The sequence below is a fragment of the Marmota marmota genome, unplaced genomic scaffold (assembly GCF_001458135.2).
Source record: "Marmota marmota marmota unplaced genomic scaffold, marMar, whole genome shotgun sequence".
NCBI lineage: Eukaryota > Metazoa > Chordata > Mammalia > Rodentia > Sciuridae > Marmota > Marmota marmota.
The window spans coordinates 8,091,037-8,108,601 of record NW_026000005.1 but is presented as its reverse complement, the minus strand read 5'-3'; the positions used below and the strand labels follow the sequence as shown (position 1 = coordinate 8,108,601).

The 17,565-nt window shown below is 34.8% G+C and overlaps 1 protein-coding gene across 1 annotated transcript in view; it reads right to left on the bottom strand.

Annotated features, from left to right (window-relative positions):
• The window catches only part of Fam171b (family with sequence similarity 171 member B), a 69,637-nt gene that overhangs the window by 11,761 nt on the left and 40,311 nt on the right, over positions 1–17,565 (bottom strand). Inside the window, exons 2-4 of the mRNA XM_015481058.2 lie at positions 12,502–12,735; positions 6,233–6,325; positions 3,420–3,578 (exon numbers count right to left, since the gene is read on the bottom strand). Coding sequence (XP_015336544.1) covers positions 3,420–3,578; positions 6,233–6,325; positions 12,502–12,735 — 486 coding nt within the window. The remainder of the gene's footprint in view (positions 1–3,419; positions 3,579–6,232; positions 6,326–12,501; positions 12,736–17,565) is intronic.

Here is a 17,565-nt window from a genome sequence, read left to right as displayed (position 1 = left end):
TGGCAATTCAACATAAAACAAAACCACCCACAATACCATTATTTAATGAAGGTGATATGCTTTGATATGTACTAATACTATAATGAAAAGAATTAGCATAACTGAGATTAAGAAACTTAGATTATAAATATTAGTATCACTTAATAATTCAATGCCCCAAAAGTAGGAGAAAAGCAGGTTAATAGAAGGTTGACTTTACTGTTTTCCTAAAGGGTTTTGTTTTGGTACCAGGGATTGAACCTAGAGGTGTTCAATTACTGAGTCATATCCCCAGCCCTTTTTATCTTATTTTGAGAAATCACTAAATTGCTTAAAGCCTCACTAAATTGCTGAGGCTGGCTTTGAACTTGTGATCCTCCTGCCTCAGCCTCCTGAGCCACTAGGATTATAGGCATGTGCCACCCTGCCCAGCTGCTTTCTTGATATTTTAAAGATTTGATTATATAATTGGTAGAATGACTTCTGAAATATCAGGAGCTATCTACAGACTTTGACTCTGGAGGAAAAAGCATAGAAACTGCATTTCTTTTGTTTTTGAAATATAAAAAAAGCCCAAATTATAAGAGGTACCAGAATATTTACAGTAAATAAGAATATGGTTAGATGTATAATGTTAAAATTCCAGTTTTAATTTCTATAAATAACTATTTATTTTTTTATTTTTTTTTTTAATATTTATTTATTTTTAGTTATCGGCAGACATAACATCTTTGTTTGTATGTGGTGCTGAGGATCGAACCCGGGCCGCACGCATGCTGGGCGAGCGCGCTACCACTTGAGCCACATCCCCAGCCCCAATAAATAACTATTTAATTATAGATTTTCTAAGTACTTTACTAACACATGAGAAATAGAAAAATTATACTTTTTACATCTTATTTGCTTTTGGTCTAAACTTTTTAATCTTTGACTTCAAAGCTTAAGTTTTATGCACTCAGTTACTGTTTATTATAAAACCCCAAAGGTACCACACATTAATATGGATCACAAAGATATGGTAAGTACATGATCTCTTTTTGTATCACCTACTGTATATTTTTAATTGCTTGCTACTATCAAAAATCTTTGTTTCTTTAATCATGGTCAGCTTCTCTCCCACCTGAATGTAAACACATGACAATTCAGAAAGGCAATGAATTAGGTGATCTAGGAAGAATCCCAAGGAGGGACATTTGAGCTACAGCCATATGGTAAGGAGCTACCCAAGCAAAGACCTCAGAGAATACCCTTCCAGGAAGAATAAACAAGTACTAAGCCCCCAAACCAGATGTCATCCTGGTAGGTATAAGAAAGAGGTGGCCCAGGGCTTGGAAAGCAAAAGGAGAGAGAAGCCACAGTGCAGGGCCTTGGAGAATATGGAAAGTAGTTCATTCTCATTATTACTACTACTACGAGACCTAGGTCTTCAGTTAGTAGAAAGGGCAAATACTGAATCACTGAAAATGTTCAGTTAAATATAACAATTTGTTGTAGTAAATTTCCTGAATACTAATATCAAATAATCATAGTGATACCATACATATTTTGTAGACTAGTTCACTTGTTAGTAATCTAATGTTAGCACAAACCAAGCATTATATAATCTGCTGAGTAACTATTTCAAAATACATATTAAAGTCCATCAGCTGGCTTTCTGAAGTCCCTGCTTCAACCCCATCCCTCAGCTCTACGTAGTCAGTGGCTTCACAAACTATAAAGATTGACGCCCCATTTGAGATAATGTCAACTCAAAGGAGGAAATAAAAGGAAATGTGTGAAAGACAATGAAAAAGTCAAAAGAAACTTTTGACTTACAGAGCTCTAGAACTGCACAGTCCAACAGAGTAGCCACCAACTGCATGTGGATATTTAAATTAAATCCATTTCCTTGTTAAATTACTAGTCATATTTCAAGGCTCAATGGCCATATGTGGCTACTGGCTACCATGCTGGACAAAGCAGAAGAACATTCCCAGCTGGGCAGCACTGCTCTATAACTTGAAATGATAGTGACATTCTCAGGATAATCAAACATTTAATGAACAATTTCAAAAGCAGGTAGTAGAGAATGTTAAGACACAGAACTCATTTTGACCCCTTCCCACTGTATCCAGTGACTCTTGTTCATAATACCCCCAACACAACTGGAGCTTCACTGCCACCATCCTATACATGCTTTCATTATGAGCATGCTTTAATTTACACCTAGGGAAATCTTGTCAGGTATCTTAGATTGGCTTCCTCAAAAAGCAGACCATCAGATAATCTGAGTTTAGACTGTTCATTTGGAAGGTAATCTCAAGAAGCATCTCCCATTCAGGAAGTGGAAACATCATACTGAAGGAAGCCAACACAGGACATGTCAATAAGCAGATTATCACTGTGGCAACTCCAGCTCAGTCCCACTAGGGACAGAAGCCTAGCTTAGAACTGTCCTAGCCAAAGCAAGGAAACCACAGTATTTATGTATCAAGTCTCCTTTGCCCCCTGTGAAGGCCAAGCCTGCTTGCAGGACCAGGGAATGCCATCAGGCAGTCACAGATGTGTGCAATAGGAGACAAGGTGATAGCAGAAGAGTGGGGGTCATATGGCTAGGCACTGGTACATCAGCTATGGCAGGTTAGAAAAATACCTATGTACCCCAAAGGCCCATTTGCCCGTCTTACTCTCATTTATAACTGCTCAAATGAAATGAAACAAAAATTTGACATAACCAAAACCACCAGAATTATAAATTGTTTGAGGTGATTATACTCAGTGGAATTTCAGTTGTGTTTCAATAAGTGGTAGAAATCATGGAACAAATGTGGATATATTCTTAAGTGTGAAATTCCACCATTCCCTTAACTTTTAAACCATGACTAATATTAATATATTAAAGCTGTTGACTTTGGAAAAGATATATTTTCAATATTTATTTGTATTTCACCCACAGAGAATAGCATATATATATGAAAAAAATTACAATATTTACTCCAACCTATAAACTTAATAATCTTTTTTATATCTTAATAATCATGGACACTTCTCATCAGTTTAATAAAATTGAATAGGAGGTCAAATTACAAAAAGATATGTATAAATATCTTTGAATCTCTATTTGTATGTGTATTTTTTAATTTGCTATGTTTTATAATATCAGTTATTTTTATATTTTGCTTACATGTTTTGGATCAAATGAAATTTAATGAACTAAAACAAAATTTTCATTAATTTGAAATAATGCATGCCAAAGACTTAGGTATAATTGTTTTTTCATTGAATAAATGGGAGTTGCTTATAAACATTTAACTCAATTTGTTTCAAATGTGACATGTATTCTCTAAAGTTGAATATCAAATTTCTATTAACTATCTAAATATCCAAATACATAATGTTTGGTTTATGTGTGACTATTTCTTATAAGTAGTATTACATTATGTAAAAACTAGAAAAAATACCTGGTTTATTGAGAGTAATTCCAGTGGTATACAGAAAATTGTCCACTTTCAAAAATTGTTGTAGAACTGTAAGAAAGCCGGTAACGTTGCTAATATGATGGTTGTCAGGAAGTTTAATTAAGGCTTTTGAAAACTGAACACTTGGTTGAGATTTGGCATCTGGAAAAAGGAAACCTCATTAACAAATAGATAAAACAAATGCATGTTAAGTATATCACCATTCGTCAGGATTTCACTTGAAAGGAAGTGGTTATAATTATTTTTAAATGTCACTATCATGTCCTCACATAATTATTTTAAATTCAGAACTGAGTAAGAAGTTGTCCCTTTCTTCAGATCACACAAAAGCACCTTTGTACTGTTTTATTCTTTTGCCCAGAATTTCTTCATTGTTTTTTTTGGATTTCACTCTAAGGAACCGCATACTGACCCTTTTTAGTTCATATGGTTCACTTGGGGATTCCTTTATTTTCCAAAATGAATGGACAGTGTATGCCAGGAAGGCTGAAACCAGTCAAAAGCATTTTATTATTCTCTTGGCCAAAGTGATTTGTCCAAAAATAGGCCTTTTCCCAAGCACAGTAATGATACATAATGTGGGTTTTGCTTGAACATGGTGGGAGTGGGGACTTGGTTTACCTCTACAGGATTTTCTGTGAACAGAAATATATCTGGGAGTAGCAACAGCTGTCTTGTGACCAAAAATGAGAGCTTGTTTAAAAATTGAGGCAACATTCATACAGTGGAGAGTTTAGAAACAGAGAAAAACTAGTTTTCGGTAATTTCAACTGAAGTACTGATCAAGCACATCTAAAGTGGATCCTACTAGGGGAAGAGAGCTTCCCTTGGGTGCAAGCTTGTTTAGGACTATATTATCAGCTCTTTGCAACAGAAGGTGTCTTTGATGACATTTGGCCCCATACTTAGATGGGTAGGTTCTCTATTAGATACCCAAGCATTCATTAAAATTCTTCCAAATGCCAGTTCCTCAATTTATAAATATTATTTTATTTCAATAACTTTGAATTGACTATCTTGTAACCTTTATCAACTGAGAACTCACTAACAATACTGATATTTCTGTAACCATTACATTTATTTAAGTAAAGGACCAACTCCTAAATAAAATTAGAAATTATTAGAAACATCAGCTTTTATTTTGGACTTTATTAAGATCACTGATAAAAGTAGAAGAAATAAGTTAAATTATTAATAGAATGGGAAAAAAGCAATTTTAAAGGGTTGTATGATATTAAATAATAACATAATGTAAACTAATTCTCAAAATCATGCTAGTTGATTTTTGATGTGTAAAGCTAGAAAAATAATTCCCAGAAAATAGAAGGTTAAATAAAAACAGCACAATCACATATAACTGTTCCTTTATTTGACCGAATAACCCAATACCCTCATATCACTTACAAGTACTATCTACAACTTACTCTTAAAATATGTGGCTTAATTGTGTTAATATACCCTTGAAAATGAGCACTGTATGCAAAATATCCAGTTGAGCATCCTGAAGGATTCCCAAAGTTTGATTCATCCTTTCATCAAATACATTCTCATGCCAAACACTTTATCACTGTACAAACTGAAGAGCTTTCTGTTTATAAATTTTATGAAAAAAATGAAAATGTACAATGTCTACAGAAGTTTTAATACCACCAGAAACACCCATCCTTTCTTGCTTGCCTTTAAGGTCCCCTCCCAACGGGACCTGCCAAGGGATACCCAATACTGTCCAGACAAATGAGTCCTCCTCACTGCTTGGTACAGAGGCCAAGGAGTGGACAGGACATGCTCAGACAGGTCCACTGCATGGATTCCAGCAGAAAGAACAATTTCTAATAGGGTTTGAAGAAGCCCATAAGGGGTAAGAAAGTGTAAAAAGACCAAACTGAATAAACCCAACACATAAGTGGGCTATGGAGAACCGTATTTTAATAGGGCCCTAGCAACATAAAACGTGACCTCTGAAGATATGTGGTTCCTACTTCTTCTGATTCCTCCACCCACAATTCCACATCCTCCATTCTGTCATACCCCAGCAGAATTAGTGGTTCAAAATTCTGCCAAATTTCTTGACAGCTCAGTAAGTGATCTACCACCTCACTCCAAGATTAACCAGGCCCAAGTTCAATGTCCCTGCCCCCCCCCTAAATAATAGTATTAAGTTTTCTCCTAAGTACCAATTAAAGGGCCTGGGGAGTTAAGGTAAGGACCAAAGGATCATCTTCATGGTTGGAAAAGAAGAACAGGAGGACTCAGCTTGAATCAGTACCCAAATAAGGCCATTTGCATTCTTTCCTTTGGGATATGCAAGTAGGGCAAGCTATATCTGCCTAGCAGATCCACTACCCAGTCTGAGACCTCTCTCACCCAAGCAGCAAGGTTAACCCAAGGGACAAAAAAGGAATGACCAGCAATCAGAGAGCCCAGATGGTCTCTGGAACCTTTTCCTTATTTCACCAGCCACAATGCCCCAGTGAGAGAAGTGATGTAAAGTGCAGACAGACACTGTTTTCAGTATTTTCTAAAATCAACTATTCCCGTTTGGGTGTTAAAATAGTAAAAGAAAAAAACAATTCCCAGAATTTTGTGTGTGTGTGTGTGTGTGTGTGTGTGTGTGTGTGTATATATATATATATATATATAAAACACATATATAGTTTTATACTAAGATGAGAATCAGTTCAGATTATAGTCAGTACTAATCACTGACCAATTTAGGTTTTTCCCAAGTTATACTCCATATTAATTCACTTACACAATAATCATTTCAAGTGTTAAGTAAGAATTTCTGTACTTACCAGCTAATTTTCCAGTGATCAAAACAGTGTCTTCAAATAGCCATATATTTGCTTGGCTTTGTGGGAACAGTGAAAGTGTAATTGATGAATAAACTGTGAAATATAGCACAATTAAAACATTTAATGTAGGGGAAAAACTGAGACCAATATAGTTCCATCATCAGAAAGTCCTAAAAAGTGGAAAAAAGCAAACTACTTGATGGGAAGAGCAATTTAAGACAAAGGAAGAATGGATATGAAATATGACAGAGAAAAATAATACAAATAGAAAAAATATTGACATCACTATTTTATTCTATTGGTCTTTTCTATTTCAAATAGTTTGTATCAAGGTGACTTATGAAGTTCTATAATGGGACCCAGATGCAAATGATGAAGTGCTTAAATAACTGTGCTATTTTCTCTGTATAATTGTTATTCAGTTCTTAGGATTTTGAAAAAACAAATTTTGGCTTCATGACTCAAGGTTCTTTAGCTAGAGATATTTATGACATACCTACTCTTCACTTTTAACTGTCCATATAAGAGCACAATACTCTTCTGCTTACAAGTTAGTGTGTCAAACGAACTCAGAGTTGGCAGAGGAGGAACCAATTTAGCACACAGAAAATGATTCACAGACAACATTTAATAGTAATGCCGGATGAGTAAAGGTGGATCATTTGAAACAACTTATTTTCTCCATTTTTTTATTGGCACATTATAATTACACATAATGGAATTCAATATGCTATATTTGTACATGCACACCACATAATTTGATCCATCTCATTCCCCAGGACCTTCCCTTTCTTTCCCATCTCCCTGCCCCCAATTCACTTGGTCTATGTTACTGATATCATTATTTTAACTAGTATATTATAACTAAATTGTTTCAAGATTGGGGTCAAGAAACTGGGACAAAATACATCTTATAAATAAGAAATCAAAAAAATAAGGCACACGCCTGTAATCCCAGTAGCTTGGGAGGCTGAGGCAGGAGGATCATGAGTTCAAAGCCAGCCTCAGAAAACATTAGTCACTAAGCAACTCAGTGAGGCCCTGTCTCTAAATAAAAAAATACAAAATAGGGCTGAGGATGTGACTCAGTGGGTCAAGTGCCCAAGTTCAGTCCCTAGTACCAAAAAAAAAAAAAAAAAGGAATAAGTTTTGAGATACTATCAAAACCACAACTTCTCATTTTGTATCTTTACTCTATGCTAGGTAAGCATCTAAAATGAAGAAAAATACAGTATCCTCAAACCTCTTAGAAGACAAAACACATTTACATGGAAATAATTTTAATATTTTTAGATATTTAAAGACCATTAAAGGAAATATGAAAAAAGGGGAAAAATGCTAAAAGCATCCAATGATGGGTGAAAGTAAAATGAAATATACTTCTAGTTACTTGCACAGAAAATGACTTGCCAAATGAAAGTGTAATTTCAATTTCAGGATACGTTAGGATTTGAAGTAGTGGATTTATTATACTGGAGAGGAGGTGGAGAGGTTGTAGCCTGGACCTCAGGAGGATTACTAGCAGGGCCTTAACCCATATTTGTATACTTTCTTTGTAAGAGGGATTTCCCTGACAGCTTCTTAAGGCTACAAAACCTGAGGAGAATCTTTCTAAAACTCACTAAAATAACACTTTGATTTCTTTTCACTTAAAATTTTTTTCTTACTATAAAAGGGATATAATCTCCATGGTAAAAATGTTAAGAAATATAAAATGATGGTTATTGCAAAACCCCACAGAGACAATCATTAATATTATATCCTTTGATAATTCTTACTGTGATTTTTAAAATAAGTATAATATACAGAATATTTTCACACTGCTTTTGTCATTTAATAACATCAGCACTTCTGTCTCTAAACAGAGTCTTTTCATAACGTATCTAAGGCCACATGTCTCATTTGTTAAAGCATCAAGGTTTACGAAAGCCCTATACTACGTGCAATAATATTATAGATTTAGATTTCTAATAGTTCACTATTATTACAGAAATATTAGAACATTCTGGTAGACGAATGTCTGTCCACTCTATTATTTGTACGTTTGTTTTCACAAGAGATTCTAGTAAGTTTGTTGATAAAGACTCTGAAGTCATTAATGCTACTACCTGCTGCTTCCTTACCTGCATTAATGCTCTCCTTTACAAATCTATTAGTTCAACCAAAACGCATAATGCAAGTTCCCCTGACACTAATCTAGGTGCAGGTTTGAAACTGGAACTCACTTTTTTAAAATTTGTTCTAATTAGTTATACATGAGAGTAGAATGCATTTTGACACATCAAACATAAATGGAGTATAATTTCTTATTCTTCTGGTTATACATGATATAGAATAACACTGGTCATATGACTATACAACCTAGGGTAATAATGTCCAATTCATTCTTTTATCCTTCCTACCCATATCCCTCCCCTCCCTTCACTCCCCTCTACTTTAATCTAAAGTAACTGTATTATTACCTAGCTCCCCACCACCACCATTATGGACGAGCATCCACATATCAGAGAAAACATTCAGCCTTTGGTTTTCTGGAATTGGCTTATTTTGTTTAGCATAATATTCTCCAGCTCCACCCAGTTACTGGCAAATATCTTAATTTCATTCTTCTCTACTTTTTAAAAACTTTTCCATGGTGAAAATCTTAGAAGTGTGTATTTGGTGTTCAGCTCTTGGTTTATTAGGAAGGTACAGCATGCTATTTTGTTAACCAATCATTTGTATTTCCATTTGTGAACCTTGTTAGGTCACCACATGGTTCATTCACCTCATTTAGGGAGGGCATTGGCACTTGCTTACTAATTTGTATAAGTTCTTCCATATCAAAAACATCATCTTTTACTGTTTAACATAAATTTTCAATCTCAGTGGCTCTTTATGTACAGGAGTTTGAGGGCCTTTCGCTGTTGTGGCTTTTAGATATACAGGAGTCTGAGCCTTTTGTTGTTCAAAAATGATGAACTAACTCTTTTATGACATCTTTTATTGCTTTTAATTTAAACAGATCAGTCCTAATTCAAAGTTCAGACAGGTTTTTTCTTTATATTTAATATTATTTGATTGCATCTGCTCTCTTTGAACAATGTATGTTGGCATATGGATCAAATTAACTCATTCCGAACAGTTAACCAAAACAACTCTATACCATTGATATTTCACTTTTCTCAATGATTTATAATGGTTCCTTATCCGAGAATACATATTTAATATGTTCAATTTGTATCACAATACAATTTCTTAGTCTGGAATAGGAAATGGCCCCTAGCAAATCTTTTTTAAAAAAAAAAATGAATTAAGACTATAAACCAATTTAAGGAGAAGTGAATCTGGGATTATGGTTCAGCAGTAGAGCACTCACCTAGCATGTGTGAGGCGCTGGGTTTGATCCTCAGCACCACATAAAAATAAATAAACAAAATAAAAGTATTGTATCCAACTACAACTAAAAAATAAGTATTTTTTAAAAAGAAGAGTAGTAGTAAAATCATTACCATATTCAGGCTTCCTAAAAAGAAATATATTTTTCCAGTTATCCAGGATTTTGGCTTATTCAGTTTTTTGGTAGTGGTTGATTTTTTTTTGTGTGTGTGTGTGTGTGTATTTTTATGTCTGTCATATTTGGTAGTTTATGTCTGTCATATTTGGTAGTTTTAGTTTCCTAACACACATAGCTGTTTTAAGGGGTTTTTTTTGTTTGTGTTTTTGGTAGGTTGCCCTGCATAACCTTACTGTCCTGAGAGAGATTCTTATTATTTTTCCTAACTGGTTACTATTGCTGAAATATAAGAACACATACTAATTTGTACAAATGCTAATTTTGTGATCAATAAATCTTGAAATTCCATTGATTTTAAGAATTTTAAGATTGATGCTCTGTAATTTTCTAGGAATATGATCATATCAAAAAATAATGGGAACTGGTGCACATGCCTGTAATCCCAGCAGCTCAGGAGGCTGAGACAGCAGGATCATGAGTTCAAAGCCAACCTCAGCAACAATGAGGCACTAAGCAACTCAGTGAGACCCTGTAATATAAAATTAGGCTGGGATGTGGCTCAGTGGTTGAATGCCCCCGAGTTCAATGCCTGGTACCAAAAAATAAAAATGGTTTGATCTTCTCTAATAGTAATTAATCCCTTCCCCCCCGCCCCAGTAACAGCTTTTTACTCTAAGAACCTCTACAATGTAAAATAGTATGAACATCTGTATTTATTTATTTTAGGATCACGTCTAATATTTTAATTAGGTATATTTGTGAAATCCTTACCATGTTAAGTATACCTTCATTATTATGGGATTTTAAAGACTTTATTTACATATAGATCCAAATATTAATATTATAAGACAGTAGTTGCAATCTGTTCTATTAATATGATACATAAAGTTAATAGAGTTTAACATATAATTATCATCCCACAATCCTAAAAGAAAAAAAAACTACTTAGTTTTAATAGGATGTTACACTTAAACAATGATAAACAACTTCTTACTATTCTGTTTTAAGAATGTTTCCTTTGGAGTTACAGGTAAGATTGGTCTATAGAAGAAAGAGAACACACACATAAGAGCATCTATTGATATCACCACTATTAGATCTTAGGATCACAGTACATTAGTTTTGTGAAAGATTTGGAGTACTTTTAAAGTAATCTTTGAATCAGGTTATTTTTACCTAGAATACTCTGTGTAATGATTATTGGCCTACTTCATCAGAAACCAGTATAATCATTTGTGTATCAGAAAGTTATTCATTTTATTGAACTTTTTAAGCTTTCTGCCAAATTTGGTGTAGAACATTTTATGACTCTAAAGTTTTTATGTATTCCTCTTCTTTTCCTTGTCTTTTATTGCCTGTTTTCTGTTTAGGTTAGCCAGATACTGTGTTTTCTTTTTAATTTCAAAGAATCAGTATTTTGTCAATTATCTCTTTTTTATATTTTCCTGTGTATATCAATCCACTTTAATCTTCATTAGTTCTTTTGGATCATTTTACCTGGTTTCTTCTTTCATTATTGTTTTTCTGTTTATAAATAGTGTGGTTAATTTCTTTCTTTGGGGAAAAAAAAGCATATATTTAAAACACAAATCACATTAAGCTCATCCTTATTATGTTTTTCGGGTTATGACTTTATTCAAGTTTTACTTGTGCAAATCTTATTAATTCACTTTTCATTTTATTTATCATTATCAATTCAAGAATTCAAATGTTTTCAATATGAAGCCAAATGAATTATCTAAATTCTAACAAGAACCCTATAATAAAAAGAGACTGATAATATAATGGGTCATCCTTCCAATCAGTCAGGGTTGCATTTCAGTATCTTATGTGGCACAACTTTCCCAATATCCAATTAGTCACCCTAAGCCCTGCCAATGCTTTCTTCAGTTTGTCTCTCGTATTCCCCTATACTTTTCACTCCTCCTAATCCAGGCTGTTGTCCCTGTACACCAGGAGCGCTGTCACAGTTTCTCAGTCAGGCTGAGTCAAGTTTAACACTGTTACTTATATACTGTTGCATAGATCCAGTTTCTATATTTAAACTCACTGTGCTCAAGAATCTACAATAACTGCCTTACTATTTAACATACAAATCTAATTCTTTTGTCTAATCTTTTCCAAAGGTTCTTCCATCATCTGTCCCCACTACCTGGCCCACCCTGCTTTTTACTAATCCTTTGAAAATGCCAATCAATCTATTACCACCTGCAGACAAGCTGTGTACAGAGCAGAGATCATGCTCAATTCCTTTAGGCTTCTTTAGAAGAAAAATGACTTCATGATTGCTATGGTTTGAATGTTTATGCTCCCCCCCCCAATTATACTGAAATCTAACCCCAAGGTGATGGCATTAAGAAATGGGGCCTTTTGTGTGGTAATTAGGTCAAGAGGGGAGAGCTTTCATGAATGAAATTAGTGCCCTTTAAAAATAGGCCAAAGGGAACTCCTTTTGGCCCCTTCCACCAAGTGAGGGCACAGTGAAAAGGTGCCATCTACATCCAGATCCTCACCAGACACCAGCTCTGCTGTTAGACTTCCCAGCCTCAAGAACATGAGAAATAAATCTGTGCTATTTACAAACCACCAATTTTCAATATTTTGTTATAGCAGCCCAAACAGACTATGTTTTCTTCACTGGCCTCCCTTCTTGCCGACTTCAGTAGACTTCTCTAAGAGAAAGTCATTTTCAGCTTACCAGAACAAGGTAGTCCCAAGAGAGAAAACACATATCATTTACATTTAGTGAATGCAAAGCAATTTAAATGCTTACTTGGCATTCTTCCAGTCTTCCAAGGCAAAGCAGTCAACACGTAGCCATCTTTGTAAGCAATAATGGTTAAGCTGAGGCCTAATTTATAGGGAACTTTTATCAACACTGCTCCATTGTTTTTAGTTACTGTGGAATTTGTCTTCGTGTAGTTTACAAATACTTCAACAACTGCTTGACTCAGGTATTGACGACTGATGATGTCATTCACCTGAACTTTTAGCATAAATACAGACACTGGAAGAGAAAAAGGCAGAAATTGTAACTTATTAGATCCTACAGTGCATGTCACTGTACTATAAAATGTCCCTCAACTCATTCAAATAATAGTACAAAACTGGTTAAAGAAATATTGACGAAAGGATAAAAAGAAAAGAATTCAAGAAATTCATTTTTCTTCCTAAAGCTAAATAGATTCAAACACTTATTTTTAATAAGGCACAGTATTTTCTCTATTAAAAGAAAGCAGAACCCATTTCTTTTGACACATAAATATACTTTTACCCTGTTTCACTAATTCTAATGAATCAAGTTACAGAAATTTAATACTAATTCCAAATGCAGTCCGAATTCTTAGATAAAATACATCTGAATACACACAGAAGTGCATGACTAATTCCTTTATTTTGTTGTGTTTTCTGGAAAGCAGAAGATGCTTTTTAGTTCCTAATATACAAAGTATCAAACAGAAATTATTCCCTAAAATATCAAAAAGAATTATTCATTAAGTACAGAAAAAAATTAACATAAAATGAAGAAAATTAGAGTTAAAGCAGTCTTACTCCTCAAGTAACAATCTTGACCATGTGTTTGCTGGCTTTCCTAATGATAGCGTCCAGCTAAAAAAGAATTTGTACCACTCTAAAAATGCCTTTGCAAGCATTCATCACAACGTCTTTGCCAAGCAATCATACATGTGCCTAGAATAATGATGCCCATCTCATTCCACCACCTTTCCTAACCCCATGCTCCTTCCACTCCCCTTATTCCCCTCTACCCAATCCAAACTTCTTCCATTCTTCCCCTGCCTGCCCCCATATGGATCAGCATCCACACATCAGAGAAAACATTTGGCCTTTGATTTTTTGGGATTGGCTTATTCTGCTTAGCATAATATTCTCCAATTCCACCTATTTACCTGCAAATGCCATAATTTTATTCTCTTTTAATGCTGAGTAATACTCCATTGTGTATATATACCACAGTTTCTTTATCCATTCATCTGTTGAAGGGCACCTAGGTTTGTTCCATAGCTTAGCTATTGTGAATTGAGCTGCTATAAACATTGATGTGACTGTATTACTGTAGTATGCTGATTTTAAGTCCTTTGGGTATAAACCAACAAGTGGGGTAGCTGGGTCAAATGGTGGTTCCATTCCAAGTTAAGAAATATCTTTTAAGGATTAACTATTTTGCTCTATATCTGCATAAACTGATTTTCACCTAACATTTTTTCTTTTAGCCAAGAAAAGCATGTTAGATAAACATATCCTAGTCAATGTTGACTATGCCATGATATTAATTTTAAAAAGGCCACTAAGCCTTGTCTATTCTTTGTTAAAATACACAGGACTTTAAATTGCTTTTGAATAATAGGCATTCTAAGTACAAACAGAACCAATTAATAACCACTCAATCCTAGGGAAGGTACAATGAAGAAAGTTAAAAAAAAAAAAAAATTAGCTCTGATCCTTTACAAACCCTCACTAGAGAGACAGTGTTGTTTTCTTCCTTCTTACATATATTGGTAACAGAGAGGTCCGACTACTGGCCACAGCTAACCCACTGCAGATGGGACAGGCATAAACTCAGGACTGCTCTCCTCAAAGCTTGTGCTTTTTTTTTTTTTTTTTTTTTTTTTTTTGGTGGGGGGTGGCAGGGACTGAACTCAGGAGCACTTGAACACTGAGCCATATCCCCAGCTTTATTTTTTGTATTTTATTTAGAGACAGGGTCTTACTGAATTGCTTAGGGCCTCACTGTTGCTGAGGCTGGCTTTGAACTCGCAATCCTCCTATGCCTCCTGGGCCACTGGGTTTACAGGTGTGCATCACCGCACCCTGCACAAAACTTGTGCTCCTAAGCCACTGCACTGTCTGATTATGTGCTTTCAAGCAATACTAGCCTCAGTTTGGAGGGTGGGGAGGAGAAGAATTGATTGAGAAAATGTAAGAGAAGGAATCCATCAGTCCTTAAACTAAGGATCCATCAGTCTGTGTGAGGCCTTGCTAATTTCCAAGACAGCCAGTCTCACATACAGTCCTGTACTCCACAGTGACGTTTTGGTCATGAGCTAGCTACATGAATGCCAGTGGGCTTCTCAGATTGTAATACAGGTGAAGAACTCCTATTATTTATGGACAACATGGCCATCATAATGTCAGAGTACAAGGCTTTCCTTGTGTGTTTGTGGATATGCTGTTGGAAACAAACCATCTGTGCTGCCAATGCTATAAAAGCATATCACATACAATTGTGTACAATACGTAATGCTTGATGACAGGTAACAAGCAACTATGTTTCTGGCTTATGTATTTACTATGCTATTTACATTATTTTAGAATATACTCCTTTGACTTAGAAAGTCTTTTGTGAGATAGTGTGTCATGTTATGCTGACAGTAGACTATCTCACATCTACTCTGTCCAGCGGTTTGTGTGAGTACATTCTATAATGTTCACACAATGACAAAATCACCGGATGATGCATTTCTCAGAACATTCTTGCCATCAAGAAATGTATGACTATATACAAGTAAATCTAAGGAAGAATTTCAAGACAAAATGTTGAAAAATGAAAGATATCCACAATTCTGTTTTCTTTCACATTTTTAATACTAGCCATGTGGGAAGTCAGATTATTTGTGAGTAGTCATTACTATCATTACTTTTTAGATTTTTAGTAGAGTGCTTGCCTCGCTTGTGTGAGATCCTGAGTTTGACCTCCAAAACTACCAAAAATAATAAAAATAATGGAAAAATAAATTTAGGAATGTCTGGTACTAAAAAGATCAGTTGAACTTTGGGTCTTAATGTCATCTGGTCCTCAACAATTTTTTTCCATCATATAAATGCAACTCATTAACTAAAACCATGTAATAATTTAAAATCATATATAAAGAACTGGGAATACATATACATTTCTGGTACAAAGCCTTTTATACATATTATCACAAAAAATCTCAATATTCCTTTGTAAAATATATTAAGTTCATTCTGCCAATGAAGACATGAGGATTAAGACAGGTTAAGCAAGCTTCCCAAAACCACCAAGAACTCCAAAGCTATCTTTGTACCTTATAACACTGAGGTTTAGGGTCACATTACTAAAATTAACCCAAAGAACATAGGATCATGATCATCACTGAGAGTTTCAATTCTTATCTGACATCAATTTATAAGAAAAAACAAAATGTCTCCTAGCAACACACATACACACTTATAACAACCTATGGCCTCAAATTAAATGGGAAATAAAACTCTTGGGTAAAAAATAAAGTGTTGTATTGTAGATGACATGATGAACAGTTGAAAAGGTTCATCAGGTACAAAGAACTGTTGAGTACAGAGTACAGTACCCAGCCACCCATCCCCTAATCCTCTAGTCAAAATTTACTGAGCCACTTGCATAAAGTACCCCGCTAATACAGACTGCCTAGACAGAGACTCTCAGGACCTCAAAATGTGAATAAAGACACACAGAGGCTGATGGTTCTAGAGTTGAATATCCTAGAAAGGCCACAAGATCCTACCATTATGCTTTGCGCTCTGCCCTGGTCCTCTCCTACCAGAGACTGGGTTGTGCAGTCCTCTGGCAAATCTGTGAGCTCCACCATAATCCTTCCTGTGAAGTCCCTTTACTTACTGTAGCAACAGTCAGTTCCTGGTGCTTGTTCCTCAAGCAAGTGCCTTAAATGCTATATACAGTGTATTTTATTAGCAGGCCACTCACTTTTCTAAGAGAAAGTAAAAGAAAGGAAGGATAATATTAAATGCTTTTCTTTGACATAAGGAGGCTGACTCATAATGAGGTAGGGAGGGGGAGCATGGGAGGAATAGACAACTCTAGATAAGGCAGAGGGGCTGGAGGGGAAGGGACCGGGCATGGGGTTAGCAAGGATGATGGAATGTGATAGACATCATTATCCAAAGTACATGTATGAAGACATGAATTGGTGTCAACATACTTTATATACAAAGAGAGATATGAAAAATTGTGCTGTATATGTGTAATAAGAATTATAATGCATAAAAAAGGTATTCAGTTTGGGGTATTAGAGCTCTAACTGGATTTATTTGCATTTAGGAAGAGTAATCCATTTTTCTTCATTGTGGTAGAATTAAAAAAAATTATTTTACTTTTATCTACATTAATATTGATTTGTAACTATTTTTATCATAAAACAATGACAGCTGAAGAACTTAAAAAAAAATAAAAACCATGACAAATCAGTTGAGAGAGAGGTTGGACATAACTGAAAGTTAAGGGGAAAATAACTAAAAGTTAATTAGCACTCCTTATTTAAATTTGATAATTGTGTTATTCAAAACAAATGTGCTTAAAATGGCTTCTTTGACAGCATATCAAGAAATGAGATTCCATGGGGAATTTATTAATCAATTTGTTTCAAATATCAATTTCAAAAATTCTCAATCTTTGGAATCTCAAATTCCCCAAGTGTGGTAAAAACCTCAGTTAAATTCACAAAATAACTACATGCTCCATCTGTTTCATCCTTGAAAAAATACAGTTGCCAAAATAAACCACACTCAACTCCTGACAATCTGAAGCTGTGTTTGATTCATAAAATGTTTTTTAAAGGTTTCCTGATCCAGAATGTATGATTTTATTTTTTTTAACATACAATGTTGCAAATTTTATGAGAAAATATATTTAGAAAAAAATTTTACAAAGGTCAAATTTTGATTATCGAAAATACTCTCCCTCTCTGATGGGATCCCCTGTAGCTGTACCTTTGATGGTTCAGGAGACAGTGCCTAATGGGAGATGGACCACCAGGGTCCTTTCTAGTTCAGCTTGGAAAAAGATAACTAGCTTCTGTCCTGA